The sequence below is a fragment of the Carcharhinus amblyrhynchos genome, unplaced genomic scaffold (genome assembly GCF_965287045.1).
Source record: "Carcharhinus amblyrhynchos unplaced genomic scaffold, sCarAmb.v2.hapA scaffold_39, whole genome shotgun sequence".
Taxonomy (NCBI): Eukaryota; Metazoa; Chordata; class Chondrichthyes; order Carcharhiniformes; family Carcharhinidae; genus Carcharhinus; species Carcharhinus amblyrhynchos.
In genome coordinates, this window is record NW_027649780.1 from 2,974,133 (window position 1) to 2,990,859 (window position 16,727).

Below are 16,727 nucleotides of genomic sequence, written 5' to 3' on the forward strand. Positions count from 1 at the left end.
TTCAGCACCTGCAGGATTTTACTTGCCCTCACCATGATGGCGGCTCCGCTTGGGATGCGCCTGCGCACAAAACACCCATACAGCCGGCGCCTGCGCACAACAACAGTCTGCGCCTTCAAAAGCTCCAGGCTCCAACGTTACCAGCTTCTCTCCCGCCCCTCTGGCCATCAATCCACTGCCTATCTGCATTCATAGTCTATTCAACCCGTGCCGGGTTAGCCGGCGAATTGTTATTTGGCGGAAACAATACCATAACGCACATAGAGATGGAAAAACAAAATGCTCCGGCACGGGGAGGCCCGTCCCCTCGGCAAAGATCCCTTTCTGACCCCGCCCCTCAGCGTCTGACGCAGCCACGTCGCCCACGTCCTTCCCCGCTCAGGTCTGACGCAACCACGACGGCGACGTCACAAAGGCCCCACGCAGCCGACGGCAAGTAATTCTCAAAGGGCTGAAGTCGCGTCGCGGACGGCACGCCCTCCGGCGGACGTCACAGACGCTGGACACGCATGCGTGTTATCTACCTGCCAGTCCGCTCATCGCGACGGTGATTGACGTGCAATCATCAGCCAATGGGATACGCGGCAAGGGGCGGTGACGGCTCCCCCCCCCCCCAAGTGGACCAATCGGACGGGGGAAGGGGGCGGAACCTCCATGAACAATCCTCCTGAGGACAAGACCCCAACTCTCAACTCTTGTTGCACCGACAATGAGATTGAAGAGGCATTAGAGACAAAAGGTTTATTACCTGCACCTTTTATCGGTTAAGATTATATCCACTGGAGTTTGAAAGAGAGGGAGGAGATCTCAGAAACTTATAAAATTCTAAAAAGTTTGGACAGGGTAGATTCAGAAAGAATGTTCCCAATGGTGGGGGAGTCCAGAACTAGGGGTTGTAGTTTGAGGATAAGGGGTAAACCTCTAAGATCTGAGGTGAGGAGAAATTTCTTCACCCAGAGGGTGTGAATGTGTGAACTTCACTATTGCAGAATGTAGTTTCTATGTTTCTATCCGTGAGTTTCTAATGCAAAAAAATGCTGCTTGTACCCCACAACAACAAAAGTGAATCAATGGCAGGATTTGGAAACCATGCTTAGCAAGGGAAATTGTAAGCTAAGGAAAAAGGAAGCATACAATAGGTCTAGGCATCTAAAAACTGACAAAGCCTTTGAGGAGTACAGTGAAAAAAGGAATGAATGTAGAACATAGAACCCTACAGTGCAGAAAGAGGCCCTTGGAGTCTGCACCGATCACAATCCCACTCAGGCCCTACCCCCCATATCCCTACATATTATACCTGCTAATTCCTCTAATCTACAGACCCTGGACACTAAGGGGCAATTTCTTAGTAGGCCAATCAACCTAACCTGCATATTTTGGATTGTGGGAGGAACCCAGAAGAAACCCACACAGACACAAGGAGAATGTGCAAACTCCACACAGACAGTGACCCGAGCCAGGAATCGAACCCAGGGTCAAGGAGAATTCCAAGGCCTTTTATGCATATATGTGGAGCCAGAGGGTAGAAAGAGTAGGCCCAGTCAAAGACAATGAAGGGAAGTTGCACATGGAGCCACAGGAAGTGGGTGAGATACTTGATGAGTACTTTGTCTCGACATTCACCAAGAAGGACATGACGAATGTTGAGGTCAGGGATAGGTGTGTGAATGCTCTTGAGAATGTCAATATTTTGAAGGAGAAAGTGTTTGGTATCCTAAATTGCATTAAGTTAGACAAATCCCCAGGACCAGATGGGACCTCCTGCAGTAACCTGGGGTAGATAAGGGGAGAAATAGCTGGGGCCTTAACCTAGATCTTCACATTCTCTTTGACCACTGGTGAAGTTCCAGAGCACTGGAGAATAGCCAATGTTCCTTGTTTGAGAAAGGAAACAGGGATAATCCAGCAACTTATAGGCCAGTGAGCCTAATGTCAGTGGTAGAGAAGCTTTTGGAGAAGATACTGGGGGACAGGATATATGTACATTTGGAGGAAAATGAATTAGTTAGTGACAGGCAGCATGATTTTGTATCAGGAAGGTCATGTCTCACCAACTTAAGTTTTTTGAAGACGTGACAAAGAAATTGAGATGAGAGAAGAGCTGCTGACTTTAGTAAGGCATTTGACAAGGTCCCACATGGCAGACTGGTACAAAAACCAAAATCACATGGGATTCAGGGTGGGTTGGCTAGATGTATACAGAACTGGCTTGATTATAAAAGACAAAGAGTAGCAGTGGAAGGGTGTTTTTCAGAATGGCGATCTGTAGCTAGTGGTGTTCCACAGGGATCGGTGCTCGGACATCTATTGTTTGTAGTATATATAAATGATCCAGAGGAAAATATGGGCGATTTGATTAGTAAGTTTGTGGAGGGCTCGAAGATCGGTGGAGTTGCTGATGGTGTCAAGGATTGTCAGAGGATACAACAGAATATAGATAGATTGGAGACTTGGGCACAGAAATGGCAGATGGAGTTTAATCCGGACTAATGTGAGGTGATGCATTTTGGAGGATCAAATTTAGGTATGAATTATACTATAAAATGGTAGAACCCTGAGGAACATTAACATACAGAGGGATCTGGACATGCAAGTCCACAGTTCCCTAAAAGTGGCAACATGGGTGGCCAAGGTGATTAAGAAGGCTTGCCTCAATCAGCCAGGAATAGAGGAGTTGGGAAATCATGCTGCAGCTGTATAAAACCTCGGTTAGGCTGCATTTGGAGTATTGCGTACAGTTCTGGTCACCACACTACCAGAGGGACATGGAAGCTTTAGACAGAGTTCAAAGAAGATTCACCAGGATCTTCACCTGGTCTCGAGGGTGTTGGCAACGAGGCGAGGTTGAATAAACTAGAATTGTTTTCACTGGAAAGACGGAAGCTGAGAGGAGACTTGATAGTGGTTACAAAATTATCAGAGGCATAGACAGTGTGCATACTCAGAGGCTTTTCCCCAGGGTGGAAGTGTCAATTACAAGGGGGCAACAGATTCAAGGTGAGAGGGGGAAAGTTTAAGAGAGATGCGCGGGGGAAGTTTTTCAAACAGAAGGTGTTGGGTGCCTGGAACACACTGCCAGAGGAGCTGGTGGAAGCAGGCACATTAGCAACATTTAAGAGGCATTTGGGTAGGTGCATGAATAGGGAGGGAATAGAGGGATTCGGACCTAGTAAGGGCAGAAGGTTTATTTTTAGTTTGGGCATCATGATTGGCAGAGGCTTGGAGGGCCAAAAGGCCTGTTCCTGTGTCGTACTTCTCTCTGTTCTTTTAAACTATAATCAAATAAAATAAAATAGATCAAAGAGATAGTCATAGAGGTTTACAGCATGGAAACAGCCCTTTCAGCCCAACTTGTCCATGCTGCCCAGTTTTTACCATTAAACAATTGCCCACGTTTGGCCCATTTCCCTCTAAACCAATCTTACCAATGTAATTGTCTAAGTGTTTAAAGACAAAATTGTACCTGCCTCTACTACTGTCTCTGGTAGCTTGTTCCAAATAATCATCACCCTCTCTGTGAAACATTTCCCTCCTGGACCCTTTTGTATCTCTCCCCTCTCACCTTAACCCTAATGCCCTCTAGTTTTAGACTCCCCTACCTTTGGGAAAATCATAGAACCCTACAGTGCAGAAAGAGGGCCTTCAGCCCATCGAGTCTGCACCGAACACAATCCCAGCCAAGCCCTACCCCCATATCCCTACATATTATACCCACTAATCCCTCTAACCTCCGCTACCCTGGACACTAAGGGGCAATTTCTTAGCATGGTCAATCAACCTAACCCGCACATCTTTGGACTGTGGGAGGAGACCAGAGTACCCAGAGGAAACCCACGCAGACACGAGGAGAATGTGCAAACTCCACACAGACAGTGACCCAAGCTGAGAATCGAACCCAGGACCCTGCACTGTGCTACCGTGCTGCCCATTAGATAGATGCTGGCTATCTTTTCTTTGCTCCTCATTATTTTATAGACATCTATAAGATGACTCCTAAGTCTCCTACACACCAGGGGAAAAAGATCCCAGCCTATCCTTATAATTCAAACCATCAAGTCCTGGTAGCATCCTAGTAAATGTTTTCTGCAATCTTTCTCGTTTAATAATATCCTATAATATAGTGACCAGAACTGTACACAGTATTCCAAGTGTGGCCTTACGAATGTCTTGTACAACTTCAACAAGACATCCCAACTCCTGTATTCAATGTTCTGACTGATGAAACCAAGCATGCCGAATGCCTTCTTCACCACTCTGTCCACCTGTGATTCCACTTTCAAGGAGCTATGAACCTGTACCCCTAGATCTCTTTGTTCTGTAACTCTCCCCAGTGTCCTACCATTAACTGAGTAAGTCCTGCCCTGGTTTAATCTACCAAAATGCATCACCTCGTGTTTATCTAAATTAAACTCCATCTGCCATTCATCAGCCCACTGACCCAATCGATCAAGATCCCGTTGCAATCCTACGTAACCTTCTTCACTGTCCACTGTGCCACCAATTGGGATTGAGCAAATTGGGGCTGTTTTCCCTTGGAAGACAGCGACTGAGGGGAGATCTAATAGAGGTATAAGAGATTATGAAGGGTATAGATAGAGTAAATAGTGGTAAGCTTTTTCCTATGTTAGAAACGCACAGTACGAGGGGCCACGGGCTTAGGGTGAGGGGGGAGAGGTATAACACGGATGTCAGAGGGAGGTTTTTCACACAGAGAGTAGTGGGGGTATGGAATGCTCTGCCAAGTAAGGTGGTGGAGGCAGGCATGCTAGGGTTGTTTAAGAGTTACTTAGACAGGCACATGAGTGGGTTGGAGATGGAGGGATATAGGAGATTGTTTTAAATAAGGTGCAGTAGCCTTGGGACGTCCCTGGTAATGTATAAAGATGTGGAATGATACTATTGTTTTTCTCTTTTAATTCACAGGTTTTAAGTTGGTCCGCCTTGTTGTCCAACGAGGGGCATACACGCGATGGGTCGTACTAGGGCTGCTCTTGGATGTTCGAGAAGAGCCTAGTACTTCATGTCGTTAGTGTGCGCTTAAACTGGACCAGATGGTGGGCAACACGACAGCTCAGTGACTATCACTGTTTGCTGTGCAGACACATGGATTTGGGCCGGTGTCTATGGGAGTTTGTGCATTCTCCCCGTGCTTGCGTGGGTTTTCTCCGGGTGCTCCGGTTTCCTCCCACACCTCAAAGATGTGCTCTTAGGCTGATTGGAGGTAATAAATTGTCCCTAAATTAGTTTTCCCTCAATGTGGAATGCCATAAACAATAGATAAGGGTCATGGGCGGAGGGGGGGACTGGTAATGTTAAAATGGCAGGGTGGGCTCGTTGGGCCGAAGGGCCTGTTGTTTCCCGGGCTGTTTTGTTCTTTGTTCAATCTTGGTGTCATCTGCAAACTTACTAACCATGCCTCCTAAATTCTCATTGAAATCATTAATATAATTGACAAATAACGGTGGACCCAGCACCAATCCCTGAGGCACACCGCTGGTCACAGGCCTCCAGCTTGAAAAACAATCCTCTACAACCACCCTCTGTCTTCTCTCATCAAGCAAATTTTGTATCCAATTGCCTACTTCACCTTTGGTCCTGTGAGAATAGTGCAGAAGGAGGCCATTCAGCCCATCGAGCCTGCAGTGACAACAATCTCACCTAGGGCGTAATTCCCGCAACACCATGTATTTACTCCACTAATCCCACTGACACAAAGGGGCAATTTAGCATAGCCAATCCACCTAACCCACACATCTTTGGCCTATAGAGGCTTGAGCGAGTACACACCGGCTCATTGCAGTGTTAATGTAAACCTTATTTGTGACTCATACATAGACTTCATTACATCCTGCACTCTCTCCTTTCCATCTCCCGTGTGTTCTCTATGAGTGGCATGCTTTGTCTGTATATTGCACAAGAAGGAATACTTTTCACTATACCCCAATACATGTGACAATAAACCAAATTTAGGAAGGAATGCTGCCGGTCTTTACCCGGTCTGGCCTCCACGTGACTCCAGAGCGACAGCAGTGTGGTTGATTCTTTAAAGCCCTCCGAAATGACCTGCAGCCAAGCCGCACAATTCAAGGGCAATTTGGAAAGGGGCAATAAATGTCGGTGAAGAAAGCGATACCCACATCCCGGGAACCAATAGAAAAGAATAAAACACGGCTGACTGTTTAAAAGTGGCTGATATATTTATTTAACAAACCCAGAATGTTAATCTCCACATCAGTCCCTGGATCTGCTAATAGCGGAAACAGATCCAAACTCCTCGAGAGCTGCATGTTTTTAAGTGTCCAGATCACCAGTAGCCTGTCCTGGATCCCCCCCATGCCGACACTATAGTTAGGAAAGCCCACCAATATCTCTACCAAGGAAATCTGGCATGTCCGCTACAACTCTCACCAACTTTTACAGATGCACCACAGAAAGCAGTCTTTCTGATTGTATCACAGCTCGGTATGGCTCCTGCTCTGTCCAAGACCGCAAGAAACTTCAAAGAGTCATGAACGTAGCCCAGTCCATCACTCAAACCAGCCTCCTATCCATTGACTCTGTCCCACTGCCTTGGCAAAGCAGGCAGCATAATTAAGGACCTCACACACCCTGGACATTCTCTCTTCCACCTTCTTCCATTAGGAAAAAGATACAAAAATGTGAAGTTACATACCAACAGACTCAAGAACACCTTCTTCCCAGCTGTCATTAGATATCTTAATGGACCTACCTTGCATTAAGTTGATCTTTCTCTACACCCTAGCTATAACTGTAACACTACATTCTGCACTCTCTCCTTTCCTCCTCCCCATGTACACTATGAACAATATGCTTTGTAAAGCATGCAAGAAACAATACTTTTCGATGTATCCCAATACATGTGACAATAATAAATCAAATCAAATTAGATGGAGTATGGAAGTTGGGGAAATCTTGCTCCAAGCATGCGGGGCCCTGATTGTAACTTGAGGCACTTTGTCCTTTCCGTCTTCATGAACAGTATGCTTTGTCTGTATAGCACGCAAGGAACAATACTTTTCACTGTATACTAATACATGTGACAATAATAAATCAAAACTGTCAGAATGAACATGGTGTGGGTATGCCAGCGTTGGACTGGCGTAAACACAGTAAAAAGTCTGACAACACCAGGTTTTAGTCCAACCGATTTATTTGATAATAGACTCACAAGCTTTCGGGGTTAGCCCCTTCGTCAGGTAAATGGAGCGTTCTGGCCTCAGACAGAGCATAGAAAGCACAGACAGTTTAGAGATTAAACTGGGCTAACCCCGAAAGGGTTTCGAAGGGGCTAACCCCAAAAGCTTGTGAGTCTATTATCAAATAAATCGGTTGGACTAAAACCTGGTGTTGTCAGACTTTTTACTTTAGAATGAACATGGGTCAGTCTTGGATTTGATTAACAGCAGCAATATCAGCAGAATCTAGTCCCTGGAATCACTTGTGGAGTTGCTAGTATGTCAGCAGCTGGGAGTACTGCCTCTCTGGGCTGCAAGAACAGTTGTCCCGCACTCTCAGTGTGCGGGTGCCACCGGTTCTGTTGAAGTTTTTAAAATAGTCGCTCCCAAATTCTGCCCACTGGGCAAGGTTACTAATCGGTGTGGCTGCCCTGGTGTCTCAGCAGGTTGGAGGAAGAGGTGAATCCCTTCCTGCACACAGTGCAGGTGAAGGGCCGCTCCCCGGTGTGGACGAGCCGGTGTTTCCTCAGGGTGGAAGAATCGCTGAACCCGTTCCCGCAGACGGAGCAGGTGAAGGGCCTCTCCCCGGTGTGGATGCGCCTGTGCGTCAGCAGGCTGGAGAGCTGCGTGAATCCTTTCCCACACACGGGGCAGGTGAAGGGGCGCTCCCCGGTGTGAACGCGGCGGTGCGTCAGCAGGTTGGACAGCTGGGTGAATCCCTTCCCGCACTCGGAGCAGGTGAACGGCCTCTCCCCAGTGTGGATGCGCTGGTGTTTCAGGAGGTGGGAGGAGTGAGCGAACCCTTTCCCGCACTCGGCGCAGGTGAACGGCCTCTCCCCAGCGTGCACCTGCCAGTGCGTCTGCAGGGCAGATGGATCGCTGAATCCAACCCCACACATGGAGCAGACAAACGGACTGTCCCCGGTGTGAAGGCGTTGGTGGGTCAGCAGGTTGGAGGACTGACTGAATCCCTTCCCACACACCGAGCAGGTGAACGGCCTCTCCCCGGTGTGAACTCGCTGGTGCGCCTGCAAGTTGGCTGACTGAGCGAATCCCTTCCCACACTCGGGGCAGATAAAAGGCCTCTCCCCGGTGTGAACTCGCTGATGGGTCAGCAGGCTGGAAGAGTCGCTGAATCCCTTCTCGCACTGAGAGCAGGTGAACGGCCTCTCCCCGGTGTGGATGCGGCGGTGCCTCTGAAGGTTTGACGAGTCGGTGAATCCCTTCCCGCACTCGGAGCAGGAGAACGGCCTCTCCCCGGTGTGAACTCGCTGGTGGGTCAGCAGGCTGGACGAGTCACTAAATCCCTTCACGCACTGCGAGCAGGTGAATGGCCTCTCCCCAGTGTGGATGCGTCGGTGAGATTCCAGCTGGGAGGGGAAATTGAATCCCTTCCCACAGTCCCCACATTTCCACGGTTTCTCCATGGTGCGGGTGTCCTTGTGAGTCCAAGTTAAACTATCAGTTAAATCTCACACAAAACATGGGTACAGTCTCTCTCTGCTGCGAACGCTGCAATGTATTTTCAGGTTGTGTAACTGGTTAAAGCTCTTTCCGCACTCAGTGCACTGGAACACTCTCACTCGCATGTGTCTTGTTTAGAACCTTCTCCCAGAGAGGAACATTTCTCCATCCACATTCAAAGGCCGATGAATCGAGTGTCTCTATCCGATCGTTTGACGCGAGCGATGGTTCGAGTTTCCTTTCTGTCAATCCTCCCTTGCGATACCTTGCAAAAGGAGTTTACAGAAGTCGTCATTCTAGGTATAGGACTGGTTAGGTGCTTTGGCCATGCTAAATTCTCCCTCAGTGTACCCGAATCAGGCGCCACAGTGTGGGGACTAGGGGATTTTCACAGTAACTTCATTGCAGTTTTAGTGTAAGGCCAATTGTGACACTAATAAATAGACCTTTAAAGATATTTGTAATGGACAACTCTAATTTTTACGCAACAATTCCCCAGCCCTCTTCACTGAGTCTAGGTCTGTATCCCGCACAATTTGGAAAGCTGCCACCCCCTACCCTACTCCAAATCCCTTTATTGACCTCTTGTCTTGTCCACTCCTCAGGATCCACTGTGACCTCCAACAGGGTGCACGTTCTCTCCCTCTCCTCCCCCCCTTTTGGAACTCTGCCCGTTCCCCCAATTTGGGACTTACCCCGGCTCTTCACTGTCCAGCCCAGAGCCTTTGGGAGTCTCTCCATCCTCCACCAACCTCTTTTCTGCTACCCTCAGAAATAATCACAATGATATTCCCACCAGCAACCCTCATTTCACTTACACAGCTCAAAATGCTGGGCACAGGTCACAGCCAATGATCCAAACCATTTCTCTGGGTGAGACAGAAGTATGCATTTGTCTCATGATTGAATAAATAGCCAATCCCAATGACAACCCCTCTCTGGGACCTGCTACATGGACAATGAAGGCAGAACAACTTTGCGGGGAGGGGAGAGGAGCCCAGCCTGCCCGCCCTCCCTCCCTGATTGGCTGGAGGACAACCTGGTCCTCCGACCGTTAAGCCTAATAGCCATTGGCCAGGGCCACTGTCAATCATCTCATTCGGGCCATCCTTCTCTCACCGCTACAAAAGGGGGCGGGGACGCCCCGGTCCTGGAACCCCACTGATTGATTGGAGGAAAGCCTGGGCCACTGACGGCGAATATGATCGATCATTGGTTAAAGAGCCAGTCAATCAGCCCCGCATTGTGACGTCACGTCACGGGCCGTCCCACCACAAAAGAGGGGAACCCAGAGAACAGCACATACCGATTGGTTAGGGAACTGAGCGCCTTCCTTTGTCAACACTGATTATTATTTGTCCACTGACCTGTCAATCAAATGCGTTTGACGGTGACTTACACCCGCTTCTGTTCTGAGCGGCGGAGCGTCCAGCTCCAATCATTCTCTGATTGGTTGGAGGCCAAATGTTCGCCGGAATATCCGTGACGCCCATTGGTGAACGTAAACGTCAGTCACCTGTGGGTGACGCCCACACGCGATCTGCTCCTCCTCCTGTCCCCGGTCGCCCGGAATGGGAGGAAAATGGAGCCGGAGGGAAAGTCAAAATGTGAGGCGAATGACAGGAACCCACCCGGGGAGGAGAGGAGAAATTTGAAATGAAAAGAACTGATTTAACACTATTCGCACTCCCCTCCACCGCCCCCCCCCCGGCCGCCCAACAAGCGGCTCTCGGGCAACCGGCCATGGTTACCATGGAAACCAGCCGCCATCTTGGCGAACGGATCAAGGCTCATGCGTCGCTCCGCCATCTCGCGGCTGAGAGATTTGGTGGGCGGGGCCTCCTGGCTCCGAAGATGGCGGCCGGTTGCCATGGTGAACCCCGGCGGGCTGGATCACGCGGGGGGTTTGCGGGGTGGAAAAATCAAATGTGCCGCGGGTTGGGGGGTGGGTGGAGAATATAACTGACAGTTGTTTAGGCCAATCGCGACTATTGGGGTCGGGCTGGAGGACCAATATCTTCATTTTAGCTTCTCTGCCTTTCGGCCATTTATTCTCTCTCTGTGGACAGCTATTAGCAGCCTTTTCCCCTGGTTGCTGCGGCTATGACTCATCTTTCATTCCCTCACCCTGCAGTATAAATATCTCCCACTGTCTATGCCTTTGACAAAAAGGGTCGCAATGTCAGCTCTTCATACTCTTTGCAGCTGCTGCCGGACCTGCTTAGAGTTTTCTCTCTTAGTTTCAGATTCCAGCATCCGCAGTCATTTGCTTTTATCCGGAGGACCGAAGTAGTCCTCCAAACAATCACAGAAAGGAGAGCCGGGAGGGGTGGGGCTATGGGGTAGTGGGCGGGGTTTGCGGGGGTAGGCGGTGCTGGGAAACGCTGCCCGCACTTGACTGACGGCTGTCTGGACCACTCCACATTGACCCCGGTCCCAAGAACGAGTTGGTCCTCCAACTCATGGGAGAGGAAGGGCGGCCCCTCCCTCCCCCCAATGGAGCCTATTGTGACGTCACAATAAAGGATGATCGGCAGCCGGATCCACCAATGGGCCATCAGGTGTGCTGCCGGAGCCCAGTCTGTCCTCCAGTCAATCCGAGAGGGAATAACACTCGTTTCCCCCGCCCTCCCCCTTGGGAGACAATGGCGCGACGTCACAACATGGGATGATTGACTGCGAATCTGACCAATCAGCCTTCGGTCTAGCGGCCGGAGGACCTGGTGGTCCTCCAGTCAATCAATGGGGGGGGTTTCCAGAGCTGGAGTCCCCGCCCCCTTTTGTGGCGGTGAGAGGAGGACGGCGCGACGTCACAAAAAGATATGATTGACAGTGGCCCCTGACCAATGACTATTAGGCTATTAGGCGATCCTCCAACCAATCAGAAAGGGTGGGCGGGCAGACTAGGCTCCTCTCCCCTCCTCCCAATGTTGTTCTGCCTTCATTGTCCATGTGGAAGGTCCCAGTGAGGAGCTGTCATTGGTATTGGCTATTTATTCAATCATGAGTAAAATGCACACCTCTGTCTCACTCAGAAAATTGATTTGGATCATTGGCTGTGATCTGTGCCCAGCATTTTGAGCTGTGTAAGTGAAACGATGGTTGCTGGTGGGGAATATCATTGTTGGTGTTTCTGGTGGAGGATGGAGAGGCTCCCAAAGGCTCTGGGTTGGAGCAAAGGGCAGGATGGTGAAAAGTGGAGGATTTAGGGGCGAGTCCCAAATTGGGGGAATGGGCAGAGTCCCAAAGAGAGGGAGGGGAGGGAGAGACCGTGCACCAGTGACAGGGGTCAGAGTGGATCTTGAGGAGTGGGCAAGACAGGAGGTCAATGAAGGATTTTGGAATAGGGTCAGGTGCAGCAGCTTTCTAAATTGTGTAGGGGGGGGGAGTTCGTGGCTCACACTCAGTGGGGAGGGCTAAGGAACTGTGTAGAAACTAGATTTGTCCACTACGAATGTCTTTTAAAGTTTTTAAGTTCAAAGTTTATTTTTTGATTTATTATTGTCTCATGCATTAGTATACAGTAAAAAGTACTGTTTCTTGTGGCTATAAAGACAGAGCATACCATTCATAGAGAAGGAAAGGAGAGAGTGCAGAATGTAGTGTTACGGTCATAGCTAGGGTGTAGAGAAAGATCAACTTAATGCAAGGTAAGTCCATTCAAAAGTCTGATGGCAGTCGGGAAGAAGCTGTTCTTGAGTCGGTTGGTATGTGGCCCCTGACTTTTGTATCTTATTCCTGACGGAAGAAGGTGGAAGAGAGAATGTCAGGGGTGTGTGGGGTCCTTGATTATCCTGACTGCTTTTCTGAGGCAGCTGGAAGTGTGGACAGAGTCAATGGATAGGAGGCTGGTTTGTGTGATCGTTTGGACTACGTTCACGACCCTTTGTAGTTTCTTGCTGTCTTGGGCAGAGCAGCACTCAGACCAAGCTATGAGACAACCAGATAGGATTCTTTCTATGGTGCATCTGTAAAATTTATTATGTCACAAGTAGGCTTACATTATCACTGTCATGAAGTTAACTGTGAAATCCCCCTAGTTGCCACACTCCGCCGCCTGTTTGGGTACACAGGGAAAATCTAACATGGTCAATGCACCTAACCAGTCCTGTACTAAAAATGATGACTTAGAACCATAGAACATTACAGCACAGAAACAGGCCTTTTCGCCCTTCATGGCTGTGCCGCACCGTTTTTCTGCCTGGTCCCGTTGACCTGCACCTGGACCATATCCCTCCAAATCCCTCTCATCCAAGTACCAGTCCAAGTTTTTCTTAAATATTAAAAGTCATTCCGCACACCCACCACTCTCTGTGTGAAGAACCACGCCCCCCCCCCCCCCCCATATTCCCTTTAAACTTTTCCCCCTTCACTCTTAACCCATGTCCTCTAGTTTTTTTTTCTCCCCTAGCCTCAGTGGAAAAAGCCTGCCTGCATTCACTCTATCTATACCCATGATAATTTTATACACCTCTATCAAATCTCCCCTCATTCTTCTACGCTCCAGGGAATAAAGTCCTAACCTTATCAATCTTTCTCTGTAACTCAATTTCTCAAGTCCCGGCAACAGCCTTGTAAACCTTCTCTGCACTCTTTTGACCTTTATTAATATCCTTCTATCAACTCTTTCTGCAGAGCATCAGCAAGGGAGAATTGACAGAAAGAAAAGTTGATCCATCGCTCTCATCAAAATATCCTCAGAGCCATTCAGTTCATCAGCACCCGAATATCATCGTCTTAAAAATCATTCAGAGTCAACCTGTTCAGACACGAGGACTCCCACAGCATGGAAAAACCTTGGAAATGCGGGGACTGCGGGAAAGGATTCAAAGCCCCGTCGCACCTGGAATCTCACCGACGCATCCACACTGGGGAGAGGCCGTTCACCTGCTCGCTGTGCGGGAAGGGATTCAGCGATTCATCCAGCCTGCTGACCCACCAGCGGGTTCACACCGGGGAGAGGCCGTACGCCTGCTCCGAGTGCGGGAAGGGATTCACTAACTCGTCCAACCTTCACAGGCACCGCCGCATCCACACCGGGCAGAGGTGGTTCACCTGCACCGAGTGCGGGAGGGGTTTCACCGACTCGTCCAACCTGCTGGCACACCAGCGGGTTCACACCGGGGAGAGACCCTTCACCTGCTCGGTGTGTGGGAAGGCGTTCACTAAGTCGTCCCACCTGGTGACGCACAAGCGTCTTCACGCCAGAGAGAGCCCGTCCGTCCGCCGCGTGTCCAAGAACGGACGCGGCGATCCGTCCTCCCTGCGGGCTCAGGCTGGGGAGAGACGGTTCACCTGCGCTGAATGTGGGAAAGGGTTCGCTCACTCCTCCGACCTCCTGGTACACCAGCGCATTCACACCGGGGAGAGGCCGTTCGCCTGCTCCGAGTGCGGGAAGGGATTCACCCGCTCTGCCCAATTGCTGGCGCACAGGCGCGTCCACACCGGGGAGAGGCCCTTCACCTGTTTGCAGTGCGGGAAGGGGTTTAGCGATCCGTCCACCCTGCAGACACACCAGCGGGTTCACACCGGGGAGAGACCGTTCACCTGCTCCGAGTGCGGGAAGGGGTTCACCGACTCATCCAACTTCCACAGGCACCGCCGCATCCACACCGGGGAGAGGCCGTTCACCTGCTCCGAGTGCGGCAAGGAATTCAGCGATTCCTCCAACCTGCTGTCACACCAGCGGGTTCACACCGGGGAGAGGCCTTTCATCTGCTCGGTGTGCGGGAAGGGGTTCACTCAGTCGTGCAACCTGCTGAGCCATCAGCGCCTGCACACTAGGGCGAGCCCGTTTGTCTGCTCCAAGTGCGGGGACGGATTTGGTGACCCGTCCGCCCTGAGGAAACACCGGCTCATCCACATTGTGGAGAGGCCGTTCACCTGCACCATGTGCGGGAAGGGGTACACTTCTTCCTTCAACCTGCTGAGACACCAGGGCAGTCACACCGATTAGAGATCTTTCTTGGTGCTCAGACTTTGGGAGTGACTATTTTGACAACTTACAAAGAACTGATGGCACCTTCACACTTGTAAGTCCCAGCTCAGAAACTCCAAGGTGTTTTATGAAGTCAGCCTTATTTTATAAAGCAGAGGTTATTTCCCCCCTCTGAGAACTAACACTCAGGAGAAGTACCTCACCCTACAGTCTGTAAAAAGTATGTGTGAGTGGTGCGATTCAGCAACTTCTAGTGTTCAATAAAAACACTGGCACTCTCTCTCAAATCAACACATAACGACTTATTTATCTAACTAAGCTATTGACAAACCGAGTAAATCCTTTCTAACCATTAACTATTTCCAAATAAAACTAAATTCTAATGATATGCTGTTCCAATAAATACACCTCCCATTCATTAACAAATAAAATTTAGTCACTCTTTAAAGTTTACCTGTTAGTCACAAGTAAAGTTTATATTAACACTGCAATGAAGTTACTGTGAAATTCCCCCAGTCGCCAAGTGTGCGGTATGCGGAACAAAGTAAATGAACTTGTTGTGCACACTGAAATTGGCCGGTACAATGTTGGGGGCATCACAGACACGTGGATGCAAGGGGATCAGGACTGGGATCTAAATATCCAAGGATATGAGTCCTATCGGAAGGACAGGCGGATGGGCAAAGGGGACTGGGTTGCATTGTTGGTAAGGAATGAAGTTAAATCGATAATAAGAAGTGATTATAGGATCGGAAGGCAATGAATCTCTGTGGGTAGATTTATACAGGGTTCCCCCCCACAACACCCCCCCCACCCCCGCAGCAGAAGTCAGGATGTGGGGCAGAAAATATATCAGGAGATAGAAAAGGCATATAAAAAAGGCAATATTACAGTAATCATGGGGAACTTCAATATGCAGGTGGACTGGGAAAATCAGGTGGTTCCCAAGAAAAGGAATTTGTGGAATGTCTAAGAGATGATTTTTTGGAAGAACTTGTGACAGAGCCTACTGGGGAACAGGCAATTCTGGATTTGGTGATGTGTAATGAGGCAGACTTGATTATAGAACTTAAAGTGAAGGAACCCTTCGGGAGCAGTGACCACAATATGATAGAATTTACCCTGCAGTTTGAGAGGGAGAAGCTGGAATCAGATGTTAGAAGTAAATAAAGGTAACTACAAAGACATGAGGGAGGAGCTGGCCAGAGTTGATTGGAAAGGGAACCTAGGAGGGAAGACAGTGGAACAGCAAAGGCAGGAGTTTTTGGGGGTTATTCGGGAGGCACCAACAGAAATTCATCCCAAGGAGGAGGAAACATGCTAAGCGGAGGACGAGGCATCCATGGCTGATGCGGGAAGTCAAGGACAGCATAAAAGCAAAAGAAAAAGCATACAAAGTGGCGAGGATTAGCAGGAAGCCAGAGGATTGGGAAACCTTTAAAAGCAAGCAGAGGACAATTAAAAAAGCAATTGGGGAAGAAGATGAAATATGAGTGTAAGCTAGCTAGTAATATAAAAGAAGATTGAAAGAGTTTTTTTTCAATATATAAAAGGTAAGAGAGAGGCAAAAATATCCATTGGACCACTGGAAAATGAGGCTGGAGAAGTAAAAATAGGAAACAAAGAAATGGCAGAGGAACTGAATAGTTACTTTGCATCAGTCTTCACAGTGGAAGACACCAGTGGGATGCCAGAGCTCCAGGAAAGTCAGAGGGCACAGGTGAGCGTAGTGGCCATCACTAAGGAGAAGGTTCTGGGGAAACTGAAAGGTCTGAAGATGGATAAATTTCCTGGACTGGATGGACAGCAGCCCAGGGTTCTAAAAGAGCTGAGGAAATTGTGGAGGCATTGGTAGTGATCTTTCAGGAATCACTGGAGGTAGGGAGGGTACCAGAGGACTGGTAAGTAACTAATGTAACAACGCTGTTTAAGAAGGGAGGGAGGCAGTAAACAGGAAATTATAGGCCGGTGTTGGCGTGACTTCGGTCATTGGCAAGATTTGGAGTCCATTATTAAAGATGAGATTGCAGAGTACTTCGAAATGTATGATAAAATAGGACTGAGTCAGCATAGCCTTATCAAGGGGAGGTCATGTCTGAGAAATCTGTTAGAGTTCTTGGAGACGCAAC

General features: G+C 49.1%; 2 protein-coding genes across 3 annotated transcripts in view; one reads left to right on the forward strand and one right to left on the reverse strand.

Annotated features, from left to right (window-relative positions):
• Positions 1-7,328: 7,328 nt before the first annotated feature.
• LOC145335612 (uncharacterized) overlaps positions 7,329-16,727 on the reverse strand; it is a 34,644-nt gene continuing 25,245 nt past the window's right edge. Inside the window, exons 1-2 of one of the 2 annotated variants that reach the window (XM_080181415.1) lie at positions 9,479-9,633; positions 7,329-8,925 (exon numbers count right to left, since the gene is read on the reverse strand). In XM_080181415.1, coding sequence (XP_080037541.1) covers positions 7,610-8,623 — 1,014 coding nt within the window. In that variant the 5' untranslated portion in view covers positions 8,624-8,925; positions 9,479-9,633 and the 3' untranslated portion in view covers positions 7,329-7,609. Of the gene's footprint in view, positions 8,926-9,478; positions 9,634-16,727 lie in introns of those variants that run through there. The other variant, XM_080181416.1, reaches the window with a different exon arrangement.
• LOC145335620 (uncharacterized) overlaps positions 11,610-16,727 on the forward strand; it is a 72,722-nt gene continuing 67,604 nt past the window's right edge. The window contains exons 1-2 of the mRNA XM_080181424.1: positions 11,610-11,746; positions 13,296-14,612. Of these exons, the coding sequence (XP_080037550.1) occupies positions 13,447-14,612 (1,166 nt within the window). The 5' untranslated portion in view covers positions 11,610-11,746; positions 13,296-13,446. The remainder of the gene's footprint in view (positions 11,747-13,295; positions 14,613-16,727) is intronic.